We start from the raw sequence: 27,744 nt of genomic DNA, 5'->3' as shown, positions 1-27,744 counted from the left end.
TCTCCTACAAATAAATCAACTCATTCATTTTTATCTCTCATTTCCAATTATGTGAAACCACATTTGTCTCTAATTTTACATGAGAAATCCATTCCAATTTCATTGAAGCTAGCAAACATGAGCACAACACAACAATGATGTGATGAAATAAATAAATTAAAAGTCTCCTCAAAACCAATAAATTATCCTGTTTCACTTGAATATTACTTCATCATCTCCACTACTAGTGCACTTGCAATCATCACGTGATAAATCTGATGATGTACTATAGTATTGAATATTACTCCTGCCAAAACCCATATATTGTGGTATTTATTACCAGAGAAAAATGTGATAATATAGTACTACTACAACTAATTTATAATCTGAGATACCCTGACCACTAGAGTTTGTCAGAAACATTAAAACAATGTTGAGCAACATTTATTCCACTTTATCCTTGCTCAAAAAGTAAGTTGGATCTTCTTCTAAGAATTAGTTGGAAAAATTAGTTGAACATTTTGGTTGGTATAGTCATTTTGAAGATAACAAACTATATTAGACAACAATTTATCCTCTATGTTTGTGCATATCATAGATCTTCGGAAGCCAACTTTTACTTTGTTAGAATAAAATAACTTCAAGCAATATCTCATTTAATTCGTTGGTTAAATTGTATTGAGCTCACAAAACATATGTTTTTCATTAATTATCTCACATATTTATAGAGAAGACAATAAATGTGTTGATGATATTGCTATTCTTGAATTGCATATTCAAACGATTCCTAATATGCTTTCATTAGAAATAGATTTGGTTTGCGAGAATATAGATTTTGCTAATCTCTTTTAAAACACCGCACTCTTTTTCCATCACTTGGTTTTTCCTACGGGTTTTATAGGTAATGATTTTAATGAGACAGTTGCATTTGTTAAGTTCCACTTGCGTATTGGTCTAATCGCCCAAGTTTTTTTCAATCGTTTTTTTTTTTGTTTACAATGGAGCCAGGGACGGATCCAGAAACAATTCATACTGGGGGCCGAAAAGTAACTAACCTATTTTATTTATAGAGATTATATTTGTTTACATTGTCCATAAAATTTTCTTTTGGTATCATATTATAAGTACGAAGTTATTCTCTCTCAACTGAATTTTTTTCATACGCATGAGTCCGAAATTAAACCTTTGAACATCAGTTAATATTACATGCAATATTCCTATTAAATGAGCTATATTTATAGGAACATAAATTATATAATATACTAATACTAAGTATATATACTATTAGAGTTGGAGTGAAACATATAATATATAATATATGAGTATAATATATGTATATTTATATGTAAGAGATGGAGGCGAGGGGGGCCTTGACCACTGCCTGCCCCCCGCCAGATCCGTCCCTGAATGGAGCTGAGAATCAAACTTAAGACTCCTAGCATACTACTCAAATCTCTCACCACTCAATCAAACCTAGTGGCTTATCTTTTTTCTCTTTTTAATTTATTTGAGAATTAACTTGTTTGTAGGGTGAGTAAATGAATGTCACCGACATAGTTTAGATGTATTTACTTTTCCTGCTAAGCTTTCTCCATTTACCTTTGAAAAAATGATTGATTAATTTGGAGAATTTTTAAAATGATCAAAATTCATGAAGTATTTTGTCCAAGCTAAATTTAATGAATTTTAAATGACACCTAAAACCTAGGAATTTAAAATCCATACCTCCCATGTGTTTCAAAAAAAATTAAATTGACTCCTATAATTTTTTAAAATTGCAAATTGACCCCAAAAATTGTAGAATTGCCCCTTAAAAAATTTCAAAAATTGGTCCCTAGTTTTGAAATTTGACCCAAATCTTTTCAAATTTATAAAAATATTCACAATGAAATTTTCCACTACTCTCTATCCGGCCAAAAGCACACATTTAGAAATGAAGGCGACCTAGATTGAGATAATAAAGGGAAGAAGAGGATCCAAGTTCATTTAAATGAAAATGAATCCTCTCATTTCCTTTACTCTCTCCTTCTCTCTCCTAAAATTTGTGACTATTTCTCTCATAATCTTCTCTCTCTTGATTTTTTTTTTCTTCTTGATCTTCTCTAAATTTTTAGAGAGAGATAGGAATAATTTAATATTGTAGAAGGAGAAAGATGGAGAGAATAAATGGAAGGAGATGATCCAAATTTGAGAGTAAATTGAAATATTAAACAAGAAGTCTTATCGACTCAATCAAAAGGTCAGATGCTACTTACTCGTGCAAAAACTATGTTGGGAATTTATCACTACTACAAAAATAGGTGTTTAATAGCATTTTTTTAACTTTTAACATCGCTTTAAAACGCTATGATTGAATCCGCTATTATAGGTCTGGGTGCCTATAATAGCGTTTAAAAACGCTGTCAAATATGTACTTTTAATATCGGTTTTTATAAAAAGCGATGTTGTATCTTCCTGCGTGCGACCAAAGAAGCTTTCGGAGACGAGTTTCGATAGCGCTTTTTTATAAAAGCGCTGTTATATATATTCTATAATAGCGCCCGCGTTTATAAAACGCTATTATAATTCGTTGTTTGGACTAACATTTAATAGCGACCGTGTAAAAAACGCTATTGTATGTATGTATGTAAGTATTTTTTTTTTTTTTTTTACTAATCCTGACCCTTTTTTTTAACAATAAATTGCATTTTTTTTTTGTTTGACAACCTGCTCTTGAACTTTTAATATATATATATATATATATACTTCCAAAATATATATTATCAAATTTTTTAAAAAAATAGTGTTGTGCCACACAAGCTCTAATAAAATAAAAACTCTTGTAATACATTCATTTCATAAATAAAACCAATCCGACTACAAGACAAATCCGAATTGAATAGTGCAAACACAAAGACCACTACAAAAGAGATATTGTCAAAATTTGGCCATAGCTTCTAATGAGAAAATCAATGACAAATTTTAGTACAAAACACAAAAACCACTACAAAAGATAGTCAAACTATAGCCCTACTTTCTTCTGCGACCTGTCACTTGATGAGAACCGCCCACTTCATCGAAAAAGGAAGCCCTCAAACTACCTGTATATATAGATGTACAAGAAATTAGGCATTTGCTTGATAATACATCATTTGGCAGCATATAAACTTGTCTTTCTCTCTTAGAAACCACACAAATTCAACATACACCTCAAAGTAGCATCAAAACATTGCTAAAGTATTGCAACTCAGGATCTCGCGTCATGTCACTAACGCGCTTAGGCAGCATGCTCATAATTCATCCTAGTTTCAAGAGGAAAAATAGTATGACCTTGGGAACATTATGATTATCCCAATTACTCTAAAATTTGACAATGGATGTGTAAATTCAAGAATACCAACTACATTTTCTACCAAGCACAACAGTCATATCATAATATATTTGGATAATTATAAATACAACTTACCAATTAATGATCAACTATTTTTTTGCAGTCTCTTTGCATCATTGATAACATCTTCAACCATATGGGTAGCCCACTCCTCCTGCACCTCATCTAGCTTCTCTTTAGAGTATGTAGAATGTCTATGGCGAATAACCTAATAATCCAGCAAAAGTTATAATAAAAATCCAAACACTTTCAAATCATGCATAAATTAAAAAGAAGCATAACAGTGGACCACTCTGCCTATTACAAGTTTCAGCTGGAAAAATATGAGCATACACTAGTTTATGTATCATATCTAGGGGTGTTCATAAAAACTGAAAAACCAAATCGGACTATGAACCAAACCGAAACCAAACCATTTTTAACTGAACCAAAAACTAGAAAATACAAACCGAACTGTTGTTTTTGGAAACAGTTTGTTAACTGAACCATGTACTTAAATTCACCAGTTAACCAAACTGCACCATGGTTATTTGTTACTCACAAATTTTGCAGCACTCACCATCAACCCCTTCCCCAATACAACGAAAGTAATAAACCACCCTCACTCACAGGTATGTGGCTCACTCATGGAATCACGAAACAATCCACTCTTACTGGCCTATTTCATCGATTCATTAAAATAATTTAACCCCACCCAATAATACACTTAACCAAAATAAAATAAAAAATAATAATAAAATAATCGCTTCTCAAGCTATGGCGGCGAGGCAGAGTATTTGTTTTCCTTTTATCATCAAAGACTAGCTTCAGTTTATCAAAAAAATATTAAAAAATCAAAGACCAGATTCATACACATGAGGTGTAGGGTACTGTATTTGTTTTCGCTGAAACAAGGACCACTTTTCCTTTTTATATTCGTTAAGTAATGGTTCTGTTTGGTTTTTTTTAATCCAGAACTGGTTCAACAGTTTAAAAAACTGTTCGGTTCAGTTCAAATTAAATGGTTGATGGTTCAGTTCGGTTTTAAAGAATTGAAATACAGTTTGGTTCGGTTCACATACAGTTTTGGTTAAAAACCAAACTTTGGCCATCCCTAAGTTCATATCAATAGAAGCAGACTAGTTTTTGTGAATTTTTAATGAGGAAAGGGCTATGCATATTTGATATATGAACCCATCAGAAATTTAAAACGCAACATAATCTTAAATGAATATATTTGAATTAATACTATTCGAACTTTCCTGACTTTATTCTAATTCATTGTTAGTTCATACTTCAATGACACTTAGGTGGGGTCTAGAGTGGGATAAAGATCAAAGGTATGGTAAGCTTATTTTTGAGTTAGATGCTGGACTTGTTGTGAACAGCCTCCATGGAAGATTAAATTTAGTTGAATTAGATCATGTAATTCAAGACTGTTTGGATTTGTTGTCTAAATACAACTTCTAGAATATATATTTACTACTATAAGGCATCTAATTTCAATCATATACTAGTGTGGTTCATCTTAGGAGAACTATGAATGCTGCTGCACATGCCTTAGTTGGTATAGCTTAGGCTTTAGAAGTTTAAACACAAATTGCAAACCACCCCTAGAAAAACCAGTACACCAATCACCGTAACATAGTGGAAAAACCAGATCTTTCCCAACGGCAAAAAAAACGCAGACATTGCACAAACATCTTCAATTCCGCATCACTGACGCGTACACATTACTTCTGCATCACCGACGAATACATATTATAGTAACGATGGTCCTCTTGTTTTGGACTCAATTAAACTACTCAGCCATAATAATTATAATAATAGTAAACAAAGCAATATTCATTATTTTCATTATACTGGTGCAGGAAACAATTAATTAATAAAGTAGTAACAATAAAACGCACGCACTGTAGCAGTATTCACAATTTGGAATTTGACAGATTAAGAGGAACAGTAGCGATCAAATTAATTTGAAACAATAATCAATTGTAACAAGTAAACAAGGTAAACACGGTGCTGTATCAAAATAACAGGACGATGAACAATTTTGCAAATTTAATTTCCAATTTTGCAAATCAATTTTTAACGTAAATCAATTTGCAAAATAACAGGTCTTCTAACTTAAATCAATTTTGCAAATTTAATTTTCTCAGACATCTATAACGTAAGCATATAACATAACCATACCTTAATAACCACGGTTTGAGTTGTGACGGCAGGACGATGAACAAGTACGACTTCCAAAAAATTGAATTGTTGAGTATATGGTGGAGAGAAGAGGATTTATGGGTTATGGGTTGGGCTCACAGTGATTTCTGGGTTCTTGAAGATTAGGGTTAACAGTTGGGTTCATGCAATTAGATTGGAGGAAGATGAACAGGAACATTTTCTATGGATCGTGAATATTAAGGATTTCTATTGAATTCGATTTCCAATATTAGGGATTTGAGGATCGTGGGTTAAGATTTTTGCAAAGCAACTGATCGCGGGAAAACAAAATCCTTCACCGTGTATACTGAAATCTGATCTTTGTTTTTATTTTTAATTTTTTTAAAGAAAAAAGGTTTTTCGTAAAAAAAAAAAAAAAAATAGGGTTCAAGGGGTCAGGGGTTCGAAACCCACCCACCACCATTTAAATTAATTTCAAACGCGCGTATACAGCTTTAATAGCGTTGTTTCAAAAGCGCTGTCATAATGCTTTTTGTTTTGGGCTTTAACAGCGGTTTCTTCACAAAATGCTATAATAAGGTTTGCTGTTTGGAGCTTTTAATAGCGGTTTTCATAAAAACGCTATCATAAGGGCTCAGTTTTAAGTTTTAATAGCGCTTTTTAAATAAGCGCTATTAAAAGGGCGCTATTAAAACTCAATTTTGTAGTAGTGTATAAAGGAATGATTTGAATTCTCTTGCTTATAATTTTGTTAAAGAAACACAGAGTCGCCTAGTACTTAAATTTAAACGGTTGAATTTGAAGTTGATTATAATTAATTTTAATTAAGAGAAAATGCAAGTAAATGATTAATTCACTTAATATAAAGAATCCAAATCTATTGACTAAAAAATACTATACACAAAAAAAACTTGATTTATGAACCACAAAAAATGATGCCTTTTTATCAATTGACATAAGGAAATATGCATATATGTTAGAAATAATATAAAACCATTCATATGGCTCTATCCTAACACCTTAAGGTTTTGGGATAATCGGTTATTTGACATGGTATCAGAGCCTCTATGACTAAGTGGTCTAGAGTTCGATCCCCGCTCCCCTCACTTTCTAATTAAAAAGTGGAATTTAAGCATATGGTAGGTGGGCCTATGCATTATCCACGCTTCAAGCCTAAGTGGGCTCTTGCGCGAGGGGGCGTGTTAGACATAATATAAAACCATTGATATGGCTCTATCCTAACACCTTAAGGTTTTGGGATAATCGGTTATTTGACAATATATATCATGATTTGCATATATTTGAGGCATAGGTTTATTAAAGAATTTTTTTTTACTAAAGGTTTATTAAAGCTAGTTGAGTCTTTTAGCACAAGTTGCTTTTATGTTTTCCTGGTGGTGGGTACAGTATTATAGAAGAACATGCTTCAACATGGTGATTGAAAAGGATCTGATCCTTTTTCTCTCCATTTTGCTTTCTTGAGAGGTATATATTCTTGTAACATAAACTTTCAACTTGTGTTGATGCACACACATATTATTATTATAATAAATAATTGTTCTCTTTGTTATAGTACATAGTGGTTGGATTGAGATCGAGTGCATTTATTTTCCTATGCATTCATGCATTCAACATAATATTCACCATACATAATCAATCTTCATAAATAACTGAAAATTCAAGCTACATGTTAAGTTAAATGCATGAAAATTGAATGCACTCAATCCAAATCCGTTCAATTGAAATTCGGATTCTGTGAAGTTACTAATTGAATATAGTCATACAGATGACCATCAGGAATTCATGATTATATGCCGACAATGAATGCACATAAATTAATATTTAACTGCATGTTAATCTCAGTCGTCCAACTTCAAAGCTAGACCACTAAAATTTTAATTTAAAGGCTTGCAATGTAGTGATGCATAGTTATTTTAATGTATGCAATCCAGATCCACAAAATTCATATAGTTATAGTTCAATTGAATATGTGTTGACCATTAAGATAAAAAGTAAATAAAAAAAGTATTATTGTTTATTTTTTTATTTTTTTTTTATTTTTTTTATTTTTTTTGGGATTGATTGTTTATTTTATTTTGTTCTAATTATTATTTTGTACATGCATCGTGTACACACACATATCCAATAATTGATGGAATCTCTATGTAGAACTAGAAGTAGGCACCATATATGGTTCATGATGTTTTGAGTTATTATAATTTATTTATTTATGAATAAATTATACAAAGATGTTGCTAGATCTACTGTCTTAACCATTCAATAATTAGGTGTCTGATCTGGCTTATTTGTTCAGATTGTGTTTTGTACTACTTGATTAAGACTTGTTCATGCACATCCTCTTTAATTCATGTGCGTTTGACACTTAGTGAACAATTTTTAATTATTTTGACAAATAATATTAGTATTTAATTGGTATGCAATATTACTATAAAAAGTTTTATACATATTTTTTTGACTAAAAGTTTTATAGATATATCTAATCATATTTTATCTTTATGTTACTTTTTTTAATTAATTTTTAAAATATCTCTACAAATATATATTAAATTAATTTTTTTTGTCAAATATGATAATGGCTAAACGCGCACACACTTTAATATTGAGAAGTGAGAAATTTAGTTTTTTTTTTTTGTTTATAGCGGAGCAAAGAATCAAACCTAGGACTTCTTGTATACTACTCAAATCTCATACGACTAGACTAAACCGAGTGGCTTGAAAAATTCATTGTTTAAACTCCGACTCTAACAACAATATCTCTAAGGATATTTTATTAGATGCATATATCAAGATATTCGATTAAAGTTGTGATATTAACAAATAACTAGTTCAGTTTTCATATTTGTTGTCAAATAGTTTAACGGAAAAATTTATACGCACTACAAAGCCACTAGATTTGGTCTAGTAGTGAGGGGTTTGGATAGTACGCTATAGGTCGTGGGTTCGATTCTCAGCTCACCGTAAACAAAATAAAATTATACGCACTGCAATATTTATTTATTTTTTAAAAAAGAGACTTATTAATATCTAATTGGATCATATGATGGTCAATGTACGGCCCAATATATTATAAGGCATGCAAATTTAGAGATGAGATTTATTTAAAGTCTATAAAAATATTTTTATAAAATAATTAAATTTAAATTTGATGTTAATATTTTAATTTACGTTGCATAATTGTTATTAAATGAATTTACGTAATTCATTTAATTTAATATTTGTTTTTGAAATGATAATAAAGTTGATAATATACTAAGACCAAAACAAAAGTCGATAATATACTAATTATTGAGATAATATTAATTCTAAATACAATTTTGTTAATTTTAACTTTGAAATTTGCAAAATATATATGAAGCTTATATACTAAAAAATAATAATGTAACGCCTTTTATAAAATTATCAATTCAATATTTTTGGAGAACTACAATGTTTGTATTGATGACTTGACCGTACTCTAGGACAAATTTGGCAATATACTATTAAGACTACACAATGAAAATCATTCTTAAATCGCCATACACAACAGTTTTTTCCCCTTGAGAAAATGAAAGAACCACGTATATGACTTGGACATTCAACCAATATGGACCAAATAATTTATGGTGAAAATGATTTTGTCAAAATAATACAGTTACGGTGAAAATGATGATCACCATATGGAACAACCTTAATTAATTATTCTTGAAACTAAGTTAATTGCGGGGGTTTGGGACTACATGTCATTCAAGTTAAAAAAATATTGTATTTTTTTTATTTATCAAATTGTCGAATAACAAAACTCGCACACCTCAAATATAAAGATGCGAGTGGTACAGTACAGACCCGAGTATCAGCTTTTGCTACAAACAATCTTAGCTTGTCAAATCTTCACAACGTAGACATCACACATGAACTTATCCTCACTTTAATGGTAGACGAAAACACAATACACCTCCAAAAGCCGCAACTCAACCACAAGGAAGCGTCGTCAATATGTTTACCTTCATAGTTCATAAGATCGGCCTTGAAGCCACCAAACTCGACCACAGATTTCGACTCTTGGACGAACAAACATACCACGAAACATTGTAACTAGAGAAGAGCATCAGTACCAGGCTCCAAACTAACTAAAAAAATAAAATTGTCTTTTTTCTTTAAGAGTGAAAGGGTAAAGGAATATTACAATAGTTAATTAATTAAATTAAAATGTTCCGTTTGGTATTGATAAGACCACTTAACATAAAAATAATTATTTGATTGGTTACACAAACTCACTCCACCACCTATAGTGCACCTTTACTTAACAATTCCACCTCACTCCAAATGCATTGCAAGTTAACTCAAATCTTTTTAATTAATTAATCTAAAGATGCCTAGCTATTAGTAAACAATAATTCATTCTTCAATAAGCTCCCTTTTACTTTCATTTGATTTGATCCATAACAATTAACTAATCTTTAAGCCCTCCTTTCAATACATAAAAAAACTAAATTCATAATGAAACTAGTAGTTGACCAAATTAGCATGCTCATGTCCTAAATTGGAGTGGTTCTTTTTGAAGAATCTCTCTCTCCCTCTCTCTCTTTTGGTGAAATCAAACGGATTTGTTGGTGCTACTTTATGTGCATAGCATAGCAGGTTCACCTGATCACTTACAAAAGCACTATCTTCATAATTGCTTACTTGATTTATATGCTCCTTAGATTCACCAATTTTTCATATCATTCTTTGATTCCAAAAACATACATTATCTAAAAAGCATAAGTGTCCGTCTGCACCTCCAAACGCACGTCTATTCTTGCTTCCACTGTAATTTCTGAGACGTTACAATACCAAACTTAAGTGTCAGTCAGTCTACACCTCCAAACACACGTCTACCTTTGCTCTCACCGTAATTTCTGAGACGTTACAATACCAAACTTAAGTGTTTGTCTGCGCCTCCAAAAACATGTCTACTCTTGCTCCCACCACGATTTCTGAGACATTACAATACCAAATTTAAGTGTCTGTCTACATCTCCAAACACACGTTTACTCTGGCTCCCACGGTGATTTTGGCAAACCTGACGCACATCTAACCGGACACTAAATTTTCTTCTCTTTTTTTTTTTACCAAAAAAGGAAGATGCAAAGTTCATATCATTCATCAATTATTCCCGTAAAATCACTGTAGTTCCTAGAGAGAGAAAAAAAATGTTCTTTTTTCTGTTATAAGCTTACAAAATGAAAACCTTTTTCTCAAAGGAACACACTTCACACCCCAAGTTAATTTTCATTCAAAGTTCAACACTTTAACAAAAAGGGTTGAAAGAAAAGTGATTAAATTCATCAAAAAATGAGAGCTTTGAAGATTTCTGAACGTTTCAAGAGCATTCAAGTTCATGCTCTAAGTTCTTCATCTGAAAACAATGGTGGCAGCAAAACAAAACATCATAACCTTAACAGACACAAAACCATATTGTCTTGGTCAAAATCAAAATTCATCAACAATAACAAAACCTCAGAGTTTCCAAATCTTGTTTCTCTTCAGTTACCTTCTACTGACACCATTGAACCATCCATAGAACCTTACCTTAAACCAATCAACCTTGTTGAGTCTTTAGCAGAACTCTATCAAAGGATAGAGTTTTGCACCTCACAATCTGAGAAAGTGTCACTTTATGTTGAACTTTTCTCTGTTTTCTGCGGTCTTGGAGACCAAAAACTACTCAGAAGATGTCTTAGAACAGCGCGACAGAACGCCGAGGATGTTATGTCAAAGGTTGTTTTGTCTGCATGGTTAAGATTTGAGAGAAGGGGTGATGAACTTGTTGGTATTTCTTCAATGGATTGTGGTGGTTATAATGTTCTTGAATGTCCAAAGAAGAATTTGGACAATGGGTTTAATCCTTTTTCAATTAATGATCATTGCAAGTGTAATGAAGAGAGAAATAATCATGAAACTTGTAACAATGATGAGAGTTTGTGTTTGTTTGATGAGGAAAGTGACGTTTTGTTTTGTGTTGGGAATGAAGAAATCAAGTGTGTTAGGTGGAGAATTGCTTCACTTTCAGAACCATTTAATGCAATGCTTTGTGGTGAATTTGTAGAATCCAAAATGTGGAAAATTGATTTTTCAGGAAATGGATTATGCTCAGAAGGGATGAAAGCATTAGAATTTTATAGCAGAACAAAAAGATTGGATCTTTTTTGTCCTAATACTGTTTTGGAACTTCTATCATTTGCCAATAAGTTCTGTTGTGAGGAAATGAAAAGTTCTTGTGATTTTCATTTGGCTTCAATTGTTGAAAGTGTTGAAGATGCATTGATACTAATTGAGTATGGTTTGGAAGAAAATGCTACTCTTCTTGTAGTTTCTTGCTTACAAATTTTTCTTCGGGAGCTTCCGAATTCGCTTCATAATTCAAAGGTGATAAATTTCTTATGCAGTTTTGAATCAAAGCAAAAGTTGGCAAATTTAGGGTGTGCTACTTTCTTGTTGTACTATTTTCTCAGTCAGGTTTCTATTGAACAAAGCATGGTATCGAAAACAACAACGATGTTACTCGAGCGAATGAAAGAGTGTGCTGCTGAAAGATGGCAGAAGGGTCTTGCATTGCATCAATTAGGGTGTGTGTTTCTTGAAAGAAGAGAGTATAAAGAAGCTCAACGCTGTTTTGATGAAGCAGTTGAATTTGGTCATGTTTATTCGATAGCCGGTGTGGCTAGAACAAAGCATAAACAAGGTCAACCATATTCGGCTTATAAGTTAATAAGTTCTTTGATATTTGAGTATAAACCAGTTGGTTGGATGTATCAAGAAAGAGCATTGTACAATATGGGAAGAGAAAAAGGTTTTGATTTAGATTTTGCAACTCAACTTGATCCTTCACTTTCATTTCCTTATAAATATAGAGCATTGGAAAAAGTTGAGGAGAAGCAAATAAGAGAAGGGATTATGGAGTTGGATAAGTTTCTTGGATTTAAGCTTTCACCTGATTGTTTAGAGTTGAGGGCTTGGTTGTATATTGCATTAGAGGATTATGATAGTGCTATGAGAGATATTAGAGCATTGTTAACTATAGAGGCTAATTACATTACTTTACATGGAAGGATTAAAGGTGAATACTTGGTTCAAATTCTTAAAAGTAGAATTCAGAAGAAGAATCAAGCTGATTGTTGGATGCAACTGTATCAACAATGGTCTTCAGTTGATGATGTCGGTTCTTTGGCTATTATACATCAAATGCTAGAGAATGAGCCTGGAAAGAGCCTGCTTGAGTTTCGTCTGTCACTGCTACTTTTGAGGTAAGAATCTTTAGAACTTACTCTAAAAATATCTCATTTACTTGAGTTTTCACTTTTGACTTATGTAGCATCGAAACTTCTGATTGAATGCATGTTTTGTGTCTGACACCAACATTAGACTGACCTATAAGCTTAATTCAATCACTTCCATTTTCTTAAATTATTACAAGTGTCTGTGTTAGTATCGTGTCTGGTGTCTGTGTCAGTGATTCGATGATTTTGACTAGAAACTCACAGATTGCACATGTTAGTAAATACAATTGCTTATTTACTAAACAGTTCTTATGCTGCACAGGTTAAACTGTCAAAAAGCTGCAATGCGCAGTTTGCGGCTGGCAAGAAACCATTCTAGCTCAATGCAGGAAAGGCTAATTTACGAAGGATGGATTCTATACGATACTGGCTACCGTGACGAGGCTGTTACAAGGGCTGATAGATCCATTGCAATTCAAAAATCATTTGAAGCCTTTTTTCTAAAAGCATATGTGTTAGCAGATACAAATCTTGATCCTGAATCTTCTTCTTATGTTATTCAGCTTCTGAAAGAAGCACTTAAATGTCCTTCAGATGGACTTCGCAAAGGACAAGTTAGTAATTTCTCAAACTAACACTATTGCAATTTGTAAATGTAATCTTTTGTGTTGTTTTGTTGATTGTGTGGTGCAATATTTTTTGCAGGCATTGAATAACATGGGGAGTATTTATGTTGATTGTGGTAAAATAGAACTTGCGAAGGAATGCTACAACAACGCACTTGCAATTAGGCACACTAGAGCTCATCAAGGCCTAGCGCGCGTTTATCATCAGAAAAACCAACGGAAAGCTGCATACGATGAGATGACAATGCTAATTGAGAAGGCGGAGAGCAATGCCTCAGCGTATGAGAAACGATCGGAATATTGTGACCGTGAGATGGCGAAGGCTGATCTTGATATTGCAACACACCTTGATCCTTTAAGGACATACCCTTATAGATACAGGGCAGCAGGTACTTCATTTACTAGTCACTCTCCTATCTGCTCTTTGATTTAGTCTTTGTTTGGACAAATAATTTAATTAAGCTCTTATAGCATAAGCGCTTATCACATAAATGCTTATGTATAAGTTATATCTATAACAAAAATATAAAATAAGTTAAAAAATTTCATATAAGCTATAAGTTGTTTTCATAAGCTCTCCTTTAGAGCTTATGGAAATAAGCTGAAAACAGCTTATGAATATGTGATGAGTTGTTTCAATACGCTCTCCTTAAAACCCTTACAACTGCTTATGCCAGTAAATAACTCAAATAAGTCGATCCAAATAGCTGTTATTCTGACACGAAGTTTCATATATATGACTAGTGCTGATGGATGAGCAAAAAGAAACAGAAGCTGTGGAAGAACTCACCAAGGCACTAAAATTCAAGCCTGACCTTCAAATGCTTCATCTGCGAGCTGCATTTTACGAGTCAATGGGTGATTTATCTTCTTCTCGTATAGATTGTAAGGCCGCTCTTTGTTTAGATCCAAATCATACAGCTACACTTGATTTATATCAAAGGATACAAAAACTAAGCTTTTGATCTTAAAACAAATGTAAATACATTGATATGATGTGGATTCTTGTGAGTCATATTCACAGAATTTGTCTTGCACTATATATTTACACATCCTCTTGTACAGTTACATTACATGGTTTATAAACTATAAAGAGATTCATACCTCTGGTTTACTACATTGTAGCATTTATTTTTCTTGTGTTTTGGTTTTTCGCCAAAGATGGAAGAAAGAACAAATAGTATGTTCTTTGATTTTATTCTTTGTAAGTAGAACATGGAACAAGAAATTTACATGTTTGTTTTAAAAGTTGAGTAAACAAACATTTTGTTGGAAGAACTAGTAACAAAAGAGAAACAACGAATAAACGCAAACAATGAACACATGATGTTTGATAACGAAGTTCTCCAAATTGTGAGTACGTCTCTGACTATAGAGTCGCTACAGTTCTGTGTTTATTAACTTGAATGAATTAGGGTTTTAGTGTTACCAGCGGTATTTATAATGATAATACTTCGGTCCATTTAACAACAATACCCCTGAACCATACCGTGGGGGCTAGCTCAGCTTTTGGGCCGCCCCCAGCCCTCTTCGTGATGCATGTGAGTCGTAATTTCTGATTGTATCAAAATTAGAAAAACATCCCTAAAGTGTGTCTTTTGTCAGTAATTTTATGAACAAAATTGACTAACAAAAGATACATTCAAGAACCAAACTAATTAACGAAATACACATTTAAAGACCAAACTAAGTAATAAAGGACACATTTATATATGTTTTTTGTAATTTTGATATATTCAGATACTATTGTGAGCGTTGCTTTTTCCACACGAAAGAAAAACCAAGTTCATGCAGAAAAACATAAAAAGAGAATAATATATTGATAGCTCTCTCCATTAATCAAATATTTACAAAAATCAATCATTCTACTGAGACAAAAGCTGTCTCTTCTATACACACCCTACTTCAGTACTTTTGTTTGTTATCTTCATAACAAGAATCTAAAAATAATTATTACAAAATAAGAAAGAAGAAAAAAACAAAGAACAACATGGCATCAAACTCCAAATTCGGAGTTTTGCTCGCATTATTTTCCCTTGTTATATGACTTTAATCACAACCAATCAAATATATGACTTTAAAAGTAGTCATGATTAAAGTCAAACGATTTAAATGATCTAACAGTTATGATTGATTGACAGTGCAAAAGTTATTTACACCGATACCGTAAACGAATCAAATCCATGAACTAATGTCTCAACATAAATCTGTGGACATAATTTCAACTTCAGCCCACCAAAGAGGTGATGATTTTGGAGTTACTCCATCAGGTTCCATGTCAGTAATCTCCTTCAACTTAGATGTAATCTCTTTCATTGATGGCCTTTTTTCTTGATCAAGATCTACACAATTATTAATCACTTCTGACCATTTCTCAATTTCATGATCTTTCAAAGAGTTCAATATGGTTGTATCGACCAACTCTCTCAATGGTTGTCCTTTTATATATTCTGCAGCCCAATCTGTATGAAAACCATTTTCCACTGCATAGGGAATTTTTCCTGTTAACAATTCAAACAATATTACGCCAAAGCTATACACATTATCGTTTATTTCTTCTGCTGAGGTTTTTTCGGAAACCTTCTTTGTATTGACTTTGTCGGTGCAGAAACTAAGGTCTGATATTTTAGCAGCATAATCTTCGGTGAGGTATATAGAGGAAGACAGAAGGTTTCTTTGTGCAATAGGTGGTGTTAGATGATGCATGTGGTCTAGACAGTATGCTATTCCCATAGCTATCCTCATTCTCGTCCTCCAGTCTAGTTGTTCGGCTTCTCTAACTGCAAAACATACATCATACATGAATTGTGTCAACACAAAACTCGGCCATGTTTGGATATAAATAGCTTAATTAAGCATTTATCATAGAAGAACTGGTTTATAAGCTATTTCTATAACAAAAGATCAAAGGAAGTCAACGGTTTTCTTATAAGGTATAAGTAGTTTTCATAAGCCTCATTTAGAGAGCGTATGGAAATAAGCTGAAAAAAGCTTATGAACATGTCATAAGTTGTTTCTGTAAGTTCTGTCAAATAGTCTCACAAGTGTTTATGATACAAGAAGTGAGGGCTAATTATAATTTTTCATGCACACACATTTTTGACACAAGAAATTGCTTATCGAAGGTATGTTAATAAGTTCTTATAGACAATAACTTTGTTATATAATATCAAATAACAGCTGCATTTCAATGTTAAGCTGCAATGATACTACAGCCATTTCCCTGCAAGTAAATTTTGAACAAAAGGGGACTCACTATGTAGATGCTCAAACAGCGTTCCATTTGGAGCATACTCAAAAACCATCATCCTTGTGAATGGCTTATTCTCTTCACAATAACCAATAAGATTCACAAAGTTCTTATGGTTTACCCTTGATAACATCTCAATCTGGAAAACAAAAAGTAAAAAACAAGAGAAACAATTAAAACCAGATCACGAAAAGCGTGTTGCATATGCTACATTTGTTGCCTTCATACCTTCTTTCGGAACTGAGCTTGCATAGTTTTTGACCAGTCTTGAGATGAAGTCATGGAAGAGGATACTACAGCTATCTCAACTCCACTTGAAAGAGTTCCCTTATAGATAGTCTCGTCTTGTAAAGAACCAATAATGTTGCTGAAATCTTCACAAGCTACTACTAGTTCGGCTCGTTTAAGACTTGGAATACCTGAATCATTTAATGTTGATGAGTATAAGTATTTCAAATAAACGCGTAAAGGAGGAAGATACGGCTTTATTTGGATAAACAACTTAATTAAGCACTGATCATATAACAAGATATAAAATAAACTTAAAGAGAATTCAGGCATCAGAAATTACCTGTTACAAATGCTTTTCGAAGCTGGCCACTCAACCCTGTAGCCCAAGGTTTTACGGTAGCAACCTTACTACTTCTGAAGCAAACAAAAACAGCGAATGACACCAAAACCAGGAAGGAGAACCCTCCAACTGTTGACCATATAATAACAGAATGTTGCTTTTGGTTTGAACTGTTTGAATTCCTTTGGTTTGAAGATGAAGTAGGAGAAGTTGCTGAAATCCAATTAGAATGTTCTTGTGTGGACACAATTGTAGGTGGATTTGATGTAAGTGGTAAGTCTGAAGTTGTCGGCGCTATTACAGGTGAAGGCGAGGGAGAGATTGATGGCGAAGGGGAAAGTTCCGGTGATGCTATTGATGATTGAAGGAAAATTGATGGAGATGGTGAATTTGAGACACTTTGTGATGGTGAAATATGTTTAGAAAATGGTGATGATGATGGTGAAGAAGTCTCTTTGTCATCAACCTTCTTGGTTTTGTGTGAGTTAGCAGAATTTTCTGTTTGTATAAGTTTCCTGCTATATGGTATATCCCCTTGTTGGCCAATGTGCCTGTCATAAACACGCGCGATGATTCAAATCTCGAATCGAATCTTAGTATAAAGTGTACGATAAATCGATAAAAGTATGATATTTTTAAGTAAAAACAGGTGATATATGCAAATCTCAAAAGACAACAAGATAGAGGTGCGCTATAAACCAGCTAATATTTGAACAATTTTAAGTTTAACTAGTTTTTTTCCTTTAAATTATCCAACTTTCTATTTTGTACTTCATTCGTTGTTTGAACTTCCTTATTATTCTTTGATCAAATCATAGAAATGTAAGTAATTTAGTCTTTTGAATTAATAAAAAATCAATTAAATAATATTCTTTAAAATTTGAAACTCTCGATCATGGTCATTTTTGTCGGTCAAATAGTTTCAGATATAATTTTAAACAATTAATATGATTAAAAAAATAAATAAAAAATTCATTTTGAGTATTCATTTTAAATTTTGGTCATTGTTAACCAAGTGAAATTTGGTTCAAGTGGTTGATGAAGATCAACTAGAATCTAATATTTCAAATGGCCAATGAGAAATGGTGTTTATAGTGACATTTCAACACCAAAACAAAACAAAAAACCAAGGCAAATCTCTTGAAACAACCTTTTATCAAAGAGAAAAGCAAATATCTACCGCAAAACTATAATTTTTTTTTTAAGAAACTAAATTAATCCACTCAAATTGACATCAGAGAGAATCGAACCTGAGACCTCAAGGAGTACCACACTCACATGTCCCAAGCCAATACCAACCACAAAACTATAATTAACATCAAAAGAAAAAAGAAGAAGATGGTATTGCTTACAAGTTCACAACATTGCATTCCACTCCAAACCAAAAGCATGTATCAATGACTCCTTCTTTACCATTCCACTTCAATAAAACCTCCAATGGATATCTCACCATCCTCTCCCTCATCTTTTCAAGTACCAACCCTTCACATCACAATTCAACCACAATATACACGCCTTAAATTATTAATCTCATAATCTTTGGAACAATATCATAAGCTCAATGAAAAAAAATATTAAGGAAACCCTCTTACCATGACATGAATTCAATTGGAGAGACACCATCACCCCAATAATTACTATGAACGTAATGAATCTCCATGCTACTTTCATTTTGATATGAAATTTGAGAATCACTTCATAATATGATTGATGACAAAAAGTGGAGGAAATGGTATACGTATGATATATGGTGTGTAAGGACAAAATCTTATATAATTAAGACCAACTTATTGCGGCGGTTGCATTAATTCACCGTTTCATAGTATTGAATTGGTTCGTGTCATATATTTGAGGAAGTCACCAACTACTCTGTCTCTTGTCTTTATATATGCAATATCTATGAAGGCACTGTCCTTGCATTGCATCCCTCATAAAGGCACGTGCTACCCGTGCAATCTGTCACTATATCATGAATATCATATAAGCTTTTAGTAAATATATCTTATAGTTATTGATCAAGGTTGGTCTAGGGGATTGGATATAATGCAGTTACAGTAATGAATTTAAAATCTCCGATTATAAATAAACGGTTGAGATATAATACTGTATCAAATTATCAAAATATGAATTGTATTGTCAAATAACCGATTATCCCAAAAGCATAAACTGTCATGATAGAGCTACATCAATGGTTTTATATTATTTCTAACACGCCCCCCCACGCAAGAGCTCACTAGGTCTTGAAGCGTGGATAATGCATAGGCCCACTATATTAGAATTGAGTATTTGAGCCTAACTCATCCTTACAAGCTTTGTAAGGATGAGTTAGGCTCAATACCCATTTCTAAAATGGTATCAGAGCCTATCCACGATTTGCTGGGTCACTTCGTCGGGCCGCCTGTAATCAGGTTTTTGATCGAGCCCTCCACCTTTCATATCTGCGCCTCAAGCCCATGGCGCTTAGCGCAAGAGGGTGTGTTAAAAAGTCTCATATCGATTGCGAAATGGTCTGACTAAGTGTTTATATACTAGAGGCAATCCTCACTTTACAAAACTCAATTCTAAGATGGTATCAGAGCTTCTCCCCAGTCCGTTGGACCACCTGTTATCAGGTTTCCGCTATCGGGTCACCCACCGTTTATAAGCAAGTGAGATGGCATATGAACAAACGAAATTCACAACAAATGGATCTAGGATAGGCTTTGATACCATATTAGAATTTGTGAGACCTATACTCAACCATAAAAGTTAGCTTGAGAGTTGAGGTTTGCACTACACTTATAAAGGCTATCTTTATCATATCGCTAGCCAATGTGGGACTTCTAACCGTTCTCCTCAAAAGAAATAAATAAAAAAATTCAATTGAAAGGAATAATTTATTGTGTGCTAATTAAACTTGACTGTTTAATTACATCACTCATGCATCATACATATGACATGATTGGCCAATTCATTCTCTAAAAACATTTTTTGGAAGCATATACACTTATTCGATCGATCAAAAATGTTAAGTCTAACTTTTATATATATCTAATTTCAACTCGGTTGAAGAGATCCAGTTATGCATCATTTGATAGGAGTATATTATATCTAAGAGCTAGCCATGTTTTCTTCACCTATAAGCCTGCCACAAACATAACGCTTCAACAGCAAGTAGTAGTCTATGTTTCCCAAATTTACATAATGGATGTTGTTGGTCCTCATTAACAACCAAATTTTATTTGTCAAGATTATATACTTGATTTATATTAGGTGCCACGTGGACTAAATTAACTTGTATGGAAGATATAGTTGAGGACAGGACTATAGCTAGTTAAATTGATGCTGAAGAAAGGGTGTGTTCTTTCTAATTATACTGCCCAATGAAGGAAAAGGAATACATAGAAATTACAAGGAAAAGTTATATATGGCATGAAAGATAAGTAAAAATTGTTATACATTGTATGTTGGTATATATTGGCTGATCTGAGTGGTGACAAGTAACATACCATTTAGAATTAATTAATAAGAAAAAAGATGAGAGATAATGAGATCCAATCTTCTCTGATTAGGACGGCTAGAATTAATGATGATAAATACATAATCTGTGTACATTAGTCTTGTACTTTGTTTTGACAAAAAAAAAAATATTCTCTCTACTTCAATCATATAAAAGTTGACTTAAAAGCGGCTTTGGTTCCCCTGATATTGAAATAGAATGAAAATTTAATGACGGAGATCATATTTTAGCCGGTGTAGTGTCACATCAATAATAACATTGACACATCATTAAAATTGACTCTAAAATTTAGTGGGAGACCAAAACTCGAGAAAAATTGAAATGGGGGATCAAAATATTGATTATTAAAATAGGGGATCAAAACTTCAAAAAATTAGAAATAAGGAGATCAAAATTGATTTAAGTCTATAAAGTTTAAGTCGGTGTGCCTTTAATCATTAAATTACAACATCTGAATTTAAACTTGGCCATTTTTATTTCTTCATATTTAAATTGTATAGTCTAGTTTGATGCCTTTTGACTAAAAAAAATGTATGAGTCTAGTTATTGGAAACGGATTCAATCCCGTCATCTCATATGAAATCAAGTTGCAATCGTCTAATTTGACACGTCCGATCAACATCAAATAGTTCAAATTTTAACTCAATTTTAATACTATTTTAAAATATAACTTTTTACCTTAAATCAAAAACCATCAAATTTTAATCAGACAACTTTGATCTCACTAACTAGTGACTATATGCAGTCATAGGTGACAACTGTAACTAATCCAGGCGCCTAGTGATTAGACATCTTATCTTAATAAAATAAAAAATTAAGTACGGTTCAAAAATGTCTTTACATAATAAATAATACACAAACTTGCTCTTTAATCTTTGTAGGTACAACGTTGTTCATTTCAAATTGAAAGGAGTCAATGAGTCATGCTTGTGACCTAAAAAAGGGCAAAGGTTGGTTTCATGGATCAACAAATGGACAAGGCAACCGCCTTTATTTTTAGCAGAAAACAGCGTGCAACCTCTTCCGACCGTGACACTGAATCATCCATATACCATACCCAAACCCAACTTCAAATGCTTCCAAATTCCTTCATCGTACATGGGAAAGGTTCATTCTAAGCTTCCATCACATTAAATTGGAATAAAATCTCAGTTGAATTTATTTTAGATTATTCATCACTAGTTGAATTTAATTTTGATTATCCAACATTGGATTGGATGTTGACAAATTATATGTAAAATAAAGGATGTCAATATGTCATGAGAACTCTCCGAAGTCCAAACTTTAGAGTATGTGATAACTCGGAAATGGATTGTCTCCGGTACATGAGAAAATCCGGTGCAATACATGCCTTTGATCATGTAATTTAATAATTAAAATTTTTGTGTTGAGAGAAATGTGTGGATGAGATTTCACTGGATATAAAATGTCACATGAGAGAATCCCTACTCGTGATAACTCATAAGTTGTATGATTAATTTGGATTTGGATCCTCTCCAATTTTTTCTCATATTTTCTCTCTTTTTTCTTAATCAAATGGTTGATTTTCTCTCCTTTTTATTCTTTGTAATTTATCAACCCTTGGATTAAGATAAAGGAGAGAAAATATGAGGGAAAATTGGAGAGGATCCAAATCCGATTAATCTTTGTTAGAGAATCTGTGAGACATACAAGATAGATTCTCTTCTTACGACCGAATTTTTTCTATAGGCAGAAGTCATAATAGAACACGTAACTATCTTCTTAAAAATTCCAAAATCTTATTAGTTGAATTGTTGGTATCTGATTTAGCTTTAATTATTATACATAATTAAAAACAGTTTTAGAGATATTTTGTTTTCTTTTTTCTTATTTAAAAAAAAAAAATCAAACCCAACTTTCAAACATGCTCCAATAACATAAAACCAAACCCAAAATATCATGTCACCTTACATACGAAAATACCTTTTCTTGCAACAAAAAACATGTCTAAATCACAACAAAATCTCTAACATTCAACCTCATAAGTTGTTAATGCTAGCTATCTAGACATAAACAAAAGTACTTATTTATACAACAAAGAAATAAACCAATTCACTACAAACCAAAGTTCCAATTCCAATTATAGCACTCTATAGGAAATTAAAACACTTCTATCAAAGAAAACTTACAAGTTTTGAATTATATCTACAAGAGATCTATAAGTACCAAAAACAGCAATAGCAACCCCCATCACAATAATCAAATAGTTAACAATCATTTCACTTCCAAATCTCTTGTAAGCTCCTGAAATCTTCAAGTAACAAATCGACGGAACTAAAATTGAAGCCGAGACGCTTAACATTGCTCCAACAAGTGACATAAGGTATCCAAATAGAGGAATGGTCACTGCTATAATAAGAGAACTTACTAGTAATGATGTACTAATAATCATATGTGTGACTCTTTTGTTGGAGTAATTGCATGAAACCTTCATTTTTATTGCATTTATGACTGGTGTAAGCATCAATGCATATTTTGCTATTGGATTGACTAAGGTTGTGTATATAGCTATTCTTGAACTTAATTTTCCTGTGTGAAGGTTTAGAGTTACTTGTGATTCAACTTCTTGTCCAAACATTAAGTAGCCTAGAATTGCTGCTGCTGCATAACCAAATGTGCATGCTGAAAAGCTTACAAATAGGACCTGCCAAAAAAGAAAAATTAAGAAAAAACAAAAGTTTAGTATGTATTTACAGCTAAATAAAATGGAAAAGAAACAGCATTTAGGAATTTAATTCATGTTTTGATAAACAACTTAGTGTATGTTTTGTATCACGGCGGCTATTTTGCAGAAGCTACAGAGAGTGTAGCTTCTGCAAAAGTATGGTTGATTGTAGCTTCTGCAAAATTATGGTAGATCACCGTAATTCTGACATATTCACCGTGATACCAAACATAAGCTTAATTAATCACTAGTAGCATAAGCTATCATCATATAAGTGTTTATGTATAAGATATTTCAATAACAAAAGATAAAATAGGCCAGACCATTTTCATTTAAGCTATAACTTGTTTTAATAAACTGTTGTGAAATATGTCATAGGTTGTCTCAATAAGCTCTTTCAAATAGTCCGATAAGTGCTTATATCAGTAGATAATTCAAATAATCAAATCCAAACATGTCTATAGCAACAACAGCCAAAGTCTTTTTCTCACTAAATTTTTCGTAAGTTCTTTCAAATAGTGTGATAAGTACTTATGCTAGTAGATAAACTCAATAAATCATATAAAGTAACGAAAATTTAAACAACTCGATACTTACCCCGGAGTAATGACTTTTATTCCTCATAGAATTGTAGAGAGTCGGCAAAATCGGATGAGCACTATAACAAAAAGCATACAAACTAACAGCAGAAGGTATTCCACTCAAATTAAAAACCCTTCCTTTACCATGAAACCCTGTTCCATCAACAGCACCATTCCAAAACAAAGAAAAAATGAAGATTGAAGAAGCTATAGCACCACTAGCAGAAACATAAGACAACAAACTCATATCTTCAAACAAAACAGTAGGCAAAATAACAATTGTAGTAACCATAGTAAACATTGTTGTGCCACCAATTGTTAAACCACCTATGTTAATTTCCATATTTGGTATTAGTTTGTTAAGGTTGTCTCCTTCTAGAATTAGAAAACCAGTTACTGCTAGATAAAGTTCTGAATTCATGATTATTGATACTATTAATCTTCCTTTTGATCCAAATGCATATTGACCTATGTCAGGGAAAGTTCTGATATTAAGATCCATGTCCATGCATTTTTTGACTAATGTTCCTGTGTAACAACATGCTATGGCTATTGTAAATAGTAGGATTATGCTTAACCATCCTCCTGATGCTAGTGCATAAGGTATTGAAACAATACCAACTCCTGAAATTAGAGTAGAATATAAAAGTTAGTAACATTTTAATGTCTCAACAATTGATGCTTAATGCTAATTAGCTTAATTGCAATTTTGGTTCTCAGTTTTCACTCACTCACTGATTAACTATAGTTTCTCTTTTTAATATTCGCTTTTTTGTCTTTTATTTAGATTTTTGAACTCAAAAGTAGTGATGTGACAAATATTCACGTGCCATAAAGTTTAATTTATACTATTCAAATTTTATGTCGTGTACGTAAAAATATTTTCCATGTCGATCACTTTTGTATCCTAAAAATAGAGTAATAGACCAAAAGCTATGATTTTAAAAAAGGAGGAACAATTTTGTGAACAAAGATAATTAAGAAAAATAATAGCTTAAAAAAGGAGGAACAATTTTGTGAACAAAGGGAATTAAGTTCACAAACATATAACTTATTTTTTACTCACAAGTTAATTTTTTACTCTACTTTTTCACACCAATAAAAACTAGCTATATGAGTAAATTATTACACAATCTTTTCAGTACTTGTAGACATAACATTTTTCATGAGTTGGTGACATTAGGTCTTTGAGTAATTTTTATTTTATAAGACGAAGAACATCTTAACATCAGGGGACAAAGTAGACTTCACCTTCATCCATTGTCTATATCTCCTTATTATATTAAAAAAAGAAATATATACAAAATTGGGGGACATAAACATAACCCAGTGATTCCACAAAAAAGCGCGTAGGACGATAAAATAAATCAACTTCTAGTTAATCCCAAGACAAAATAAAAGTCCCTAGAACTTGAGTCAAGTAAACCGGTCGTCAACACGGAACAATCCACATACCTACTACTTTCAGCATCAAGCGATGGTGATTTTTTCAAACTAAATAGTCTGAAATCAAAGATTAACTAATGTATATAAGCTCCTGTAATAATTAACTACTTCAAGCATGACTTCTTTTACTATGTGGTATACATGACTGAATGAGGACATAAAAACTGTGTACATCAATTATTAAATTTAAAAGGATGTAAACATTGGTCACATGTGTCTGTCCATGTTGGTATTGGAATTGCTTCAATTAAAATTTTATTATTATATATATTGGATTGGATGGAAAAAAACAGTGCCCACACTATTCTATGTATCAGTCAAATAATTAAAGTATTGTCTCATTTAAATATCGTTATCTCTACAGCTTTGAAAGCAATATCTCAGTCACATGGATACTATGGAATATTTGTACACAAATAGTTGCAAATGAATGCAGACGAAATGAAAAACAAAAATACCCACAAAATTAATATATTGTAGTAAGTGAAAAACAAATTAGTACAAATTGGACATATTGTAATTAACAAATTAATATGTAAGAGTGATGTGTGTGTACGTATATATATAAAATAGAAGTTGCTACTTATCTAACAAATTATTATGATATTTTTCGGTTACTTATTTTTACATTTTTTTAAGCTAGCCGTTAGTTTTCAGTATACTTTGTCATTCCTAGTTAATAGGAAAATTATTTATATTGAGATAAATGATTATATTGAGTTGCTATTACCTCGGTGATATATACACTTGAGTTTGGGAGTTAAATAGTGAAAGAAACTTACTTATGTGATGATGCTTTCTCTAAAATCAGAATTCATATTTATAAATTAATTCTACTAAATACTTGAATTACCTTGAAATATTTCGCGTATTAATAGTTTTAATATATTTATCATTGAGAAGATTCGGTTGTACTTTTTTTTTTTTTTATAACAGGTTGTACTTTAAGAAAGTTGTACAATATTATAGATAATTCTTTAATTCAATGTAACAACATGCTTTCGATTATTAGTTACGTTTTTAGACTCGGGTTGTGTATGAGTTTCAAACTCATTCAAAATTTTAATGTGAAAAAAGGTGACTCCATAATATCGGTTCAACAAAATAATGAAAGAATATACCAACCCCAATAAGAAGACTTTAAATTTCTTGTTTTGAAGCAAATAGTGGATCATTATTAGTTAAGTAATTATTCCACTGTGTGGCTGTCGACCTTAACACTCACACCTTGAAATTAGAGACAAAAAATAAAGGGACAAATGAAAGCAAGAAAAAACAAATCAAGTGCGCAAGAATGAACTCTCTCTTATCATTATTATAAGCAAAAAATATATTTTTAAACTCATTAAAAAACTAATATATTTAATCATTATTATAGATTAGATACATCGATTTTTAATTATAACATTAACCAGAGGCATAAGTAAGAGTGATTATTGATGATGAGAGACAATAAGAAAGAAAGAGAGAGCAAGAAATTGAACCTGAGATGCCATTAACAAGATGGAAGCAAGTCTTGAATAAAGAAGTGTTACCCTCATGAACCGTGTGATGTTCATCCTTAGTTTTTGAACCATTCACTTTGTACACTTTTTCATCATCCAAAAGTGGTACTTCAATGGAGGAAAATCTATCACCTTGCTCAGCAGCCATGTACACTACTCCAGAAAATGGATGCGTTTTGTAGTTTGTCACTTCTTGCTACACATTTTAACTTTCCCTATGTATGTATATATATTGTTTAATAGTGAGTCCATACACGTGGTTACTTTATCTTGTTCCCTAATCATAATTTTTAATTAGGTTTTAATATTTAATTATTTCCTAAAAGTACTCCAAAAAATCAAAGTACATTTGACTTTATTGGTACATTAAAAAATGTATGTATATGACCTATATTATAGATAACGTACATTAATTATTTAATATATTTAAAAAATTAAATTTACTTATAGATGTGATCAAAGGAAGTACACGTTGGTTTATCTAAAAAAAAAAAGGGGGAGTACACGTTAAAGTATTCAAATGAAAAAAATTGTATTAAATCATTTTAAAATTTTAATTTCAAAATATTTTTATTATTGATTTAATTTCAAAATAGTTGATTACACAAATTCTAAGAAAATATGTCTACCTCCTTAATGGCACATGTTAACCGTTTCTTTTAATTTTGATTAATAAAAAAACTTTTTTTTTAATCTATTGGATCTTGCTAACGAGTGTCTCTGAATCATTCTTTAAGAATCATATTTTAAAAAAATTATTCAAAACATAAAATATTTCTATTTCTTTGGAAAAAATAATTCGATTTTCTTTTTTTTTT

At 31.9% G+C, this 27,744-nt stretch overlaps 3 protein-coding genes and 1 long non-coding RNA gene across 5 annotated transcripts; 1 reads left to right on the top strand and 3 right to left on the bottom strand.

Moving 5' to 3' along the window:
- Nucleotides 1–2,781: 2,781 nt before the first annotated feature.
- Nucleotides 2,782–5,817, bottom strand: LOC123916463. Its single transcript, XR_006812146.1, has 3 exons — nucleotides 5,522–5,817; nucleotides 3,425–3,557; nucleotides 2,782–3,059 (listed from the first exon to the last, which is right to left on the bottom strand). It is a non-coding gene; the product is annotated as an uncharacterized LOC123916463 (long non-coding RNA).
- A 3,945-nt stretch (nucleotides 5,818–9,762) lies between these two features.
- LOC123913732 (ethylene-overproduction protein 1-like) lies at nucleotides 9,763–14,507 on the top strand. Its single transcript, XM_045964568.1, has 4 exons — nucleotides 9,763–12,789; nucleotides 13,085–13,376; nucleotides 13,468–13,777; nucleotides 14,133–14,507. Exons 1-4 carry the CDS (start codon nucleotides 10,838–10,840, stop codon nucleotides 14,351–14,353), a joined length of 2,775 nt encoding a protein of 924 aa, XP_045820524.1. The 5' UTR covers nucleotides 9,763–10,837; the 3' UTR covers nucleotides 14,354–14,507.
- Nucleotides 14,508–15,205: 698 nt separating this feature from the next.
- On the bottom strand, nucleotides 15,206–19,262 carry LOC123913734 (inactive receptor-like serine/threonine-protein kinase At2g40270). Of its 2 annotated transcripts, none has more exons than XM_045964569.1 (6): nucleotides 18,802–19,262; nucleotides 18,562–18,691; nucleotides 17,210–17,760; nucleotides 16,867–17,057; nucleotides 16,645–16,777; nucleotides 15,206–16,168 (listed from the first exon to the last, which is right to left on the bottom strand). In XM_045964569.1, exons 1-6 carry the CDS (start codon nucleotides 18,878–18,880, stop codon nucleotides 15,585–15,587), a joined length of 1,668 nt encoding a protein of 555 aa, XP_045820525.1. In that variant the 5' UTR covers nucleotides 18,881–19,262; the 3' UTR covers nucleotides 15,206–15,584. The 2 variants fall into 2 exon arrangements, with proteins under 2 accessions (XP_045820525.1, XP_045820526.1); XM_045964570.1 differs by having other exon boundaries at nucleotides 15,206–15,850; nucleotides 18,802–19,103.
- A 3,415-nt stretch (nucleotides 19,263–22,677) lies between these two features.
- On the bottom strand, nucleotides 22,678–27,159 carry LOC123917574 (amino acid transporter AVT1I-like). The gene is made up of 3 exons (XM_045969335.1): nucleotides 26,906–27,159; nucleotides 23,992–24,599; nucleotides 22,678–23,373 (listed from the first exon to the last, which is right to left on the bottom strand). Exons 1-3 carry the CDS (start codon nucleotides 27,072–27,074, stop codon nucleotides 22,855–22,857), a joined length of 1,296 nt encoding a protein of 431 aa, XP_045825291.1. The 5' UTR covers nucleotides 27,075–27,159; the 3' UTR covers nucleotides 22,678–22,854.
- Nucleotides 27,160–27,744: the final 585 nt, after the last annotated feature.

This window comes from Trifolium pratense, linkage group LG3 (genome assembly GCF_020283565.1).
Source record: "Trifolium pratense cultivar HEN17-A07 linkage group LG3, ARS_RC_1.1, whole genome shotgun sequence".
Classification (NCBI taxonomy): domain Eukaryota; kingdom Viridiplantae; phylum Streptophyta; class Magnoliopsida; order Fabales; family Fabaceae; genus Trifolium; species Trifolium pratense.
Note: the sequence above shows the minus strand (reverse complement) of the source record. Positions and strands in the feature narration are given on the sequence as shown.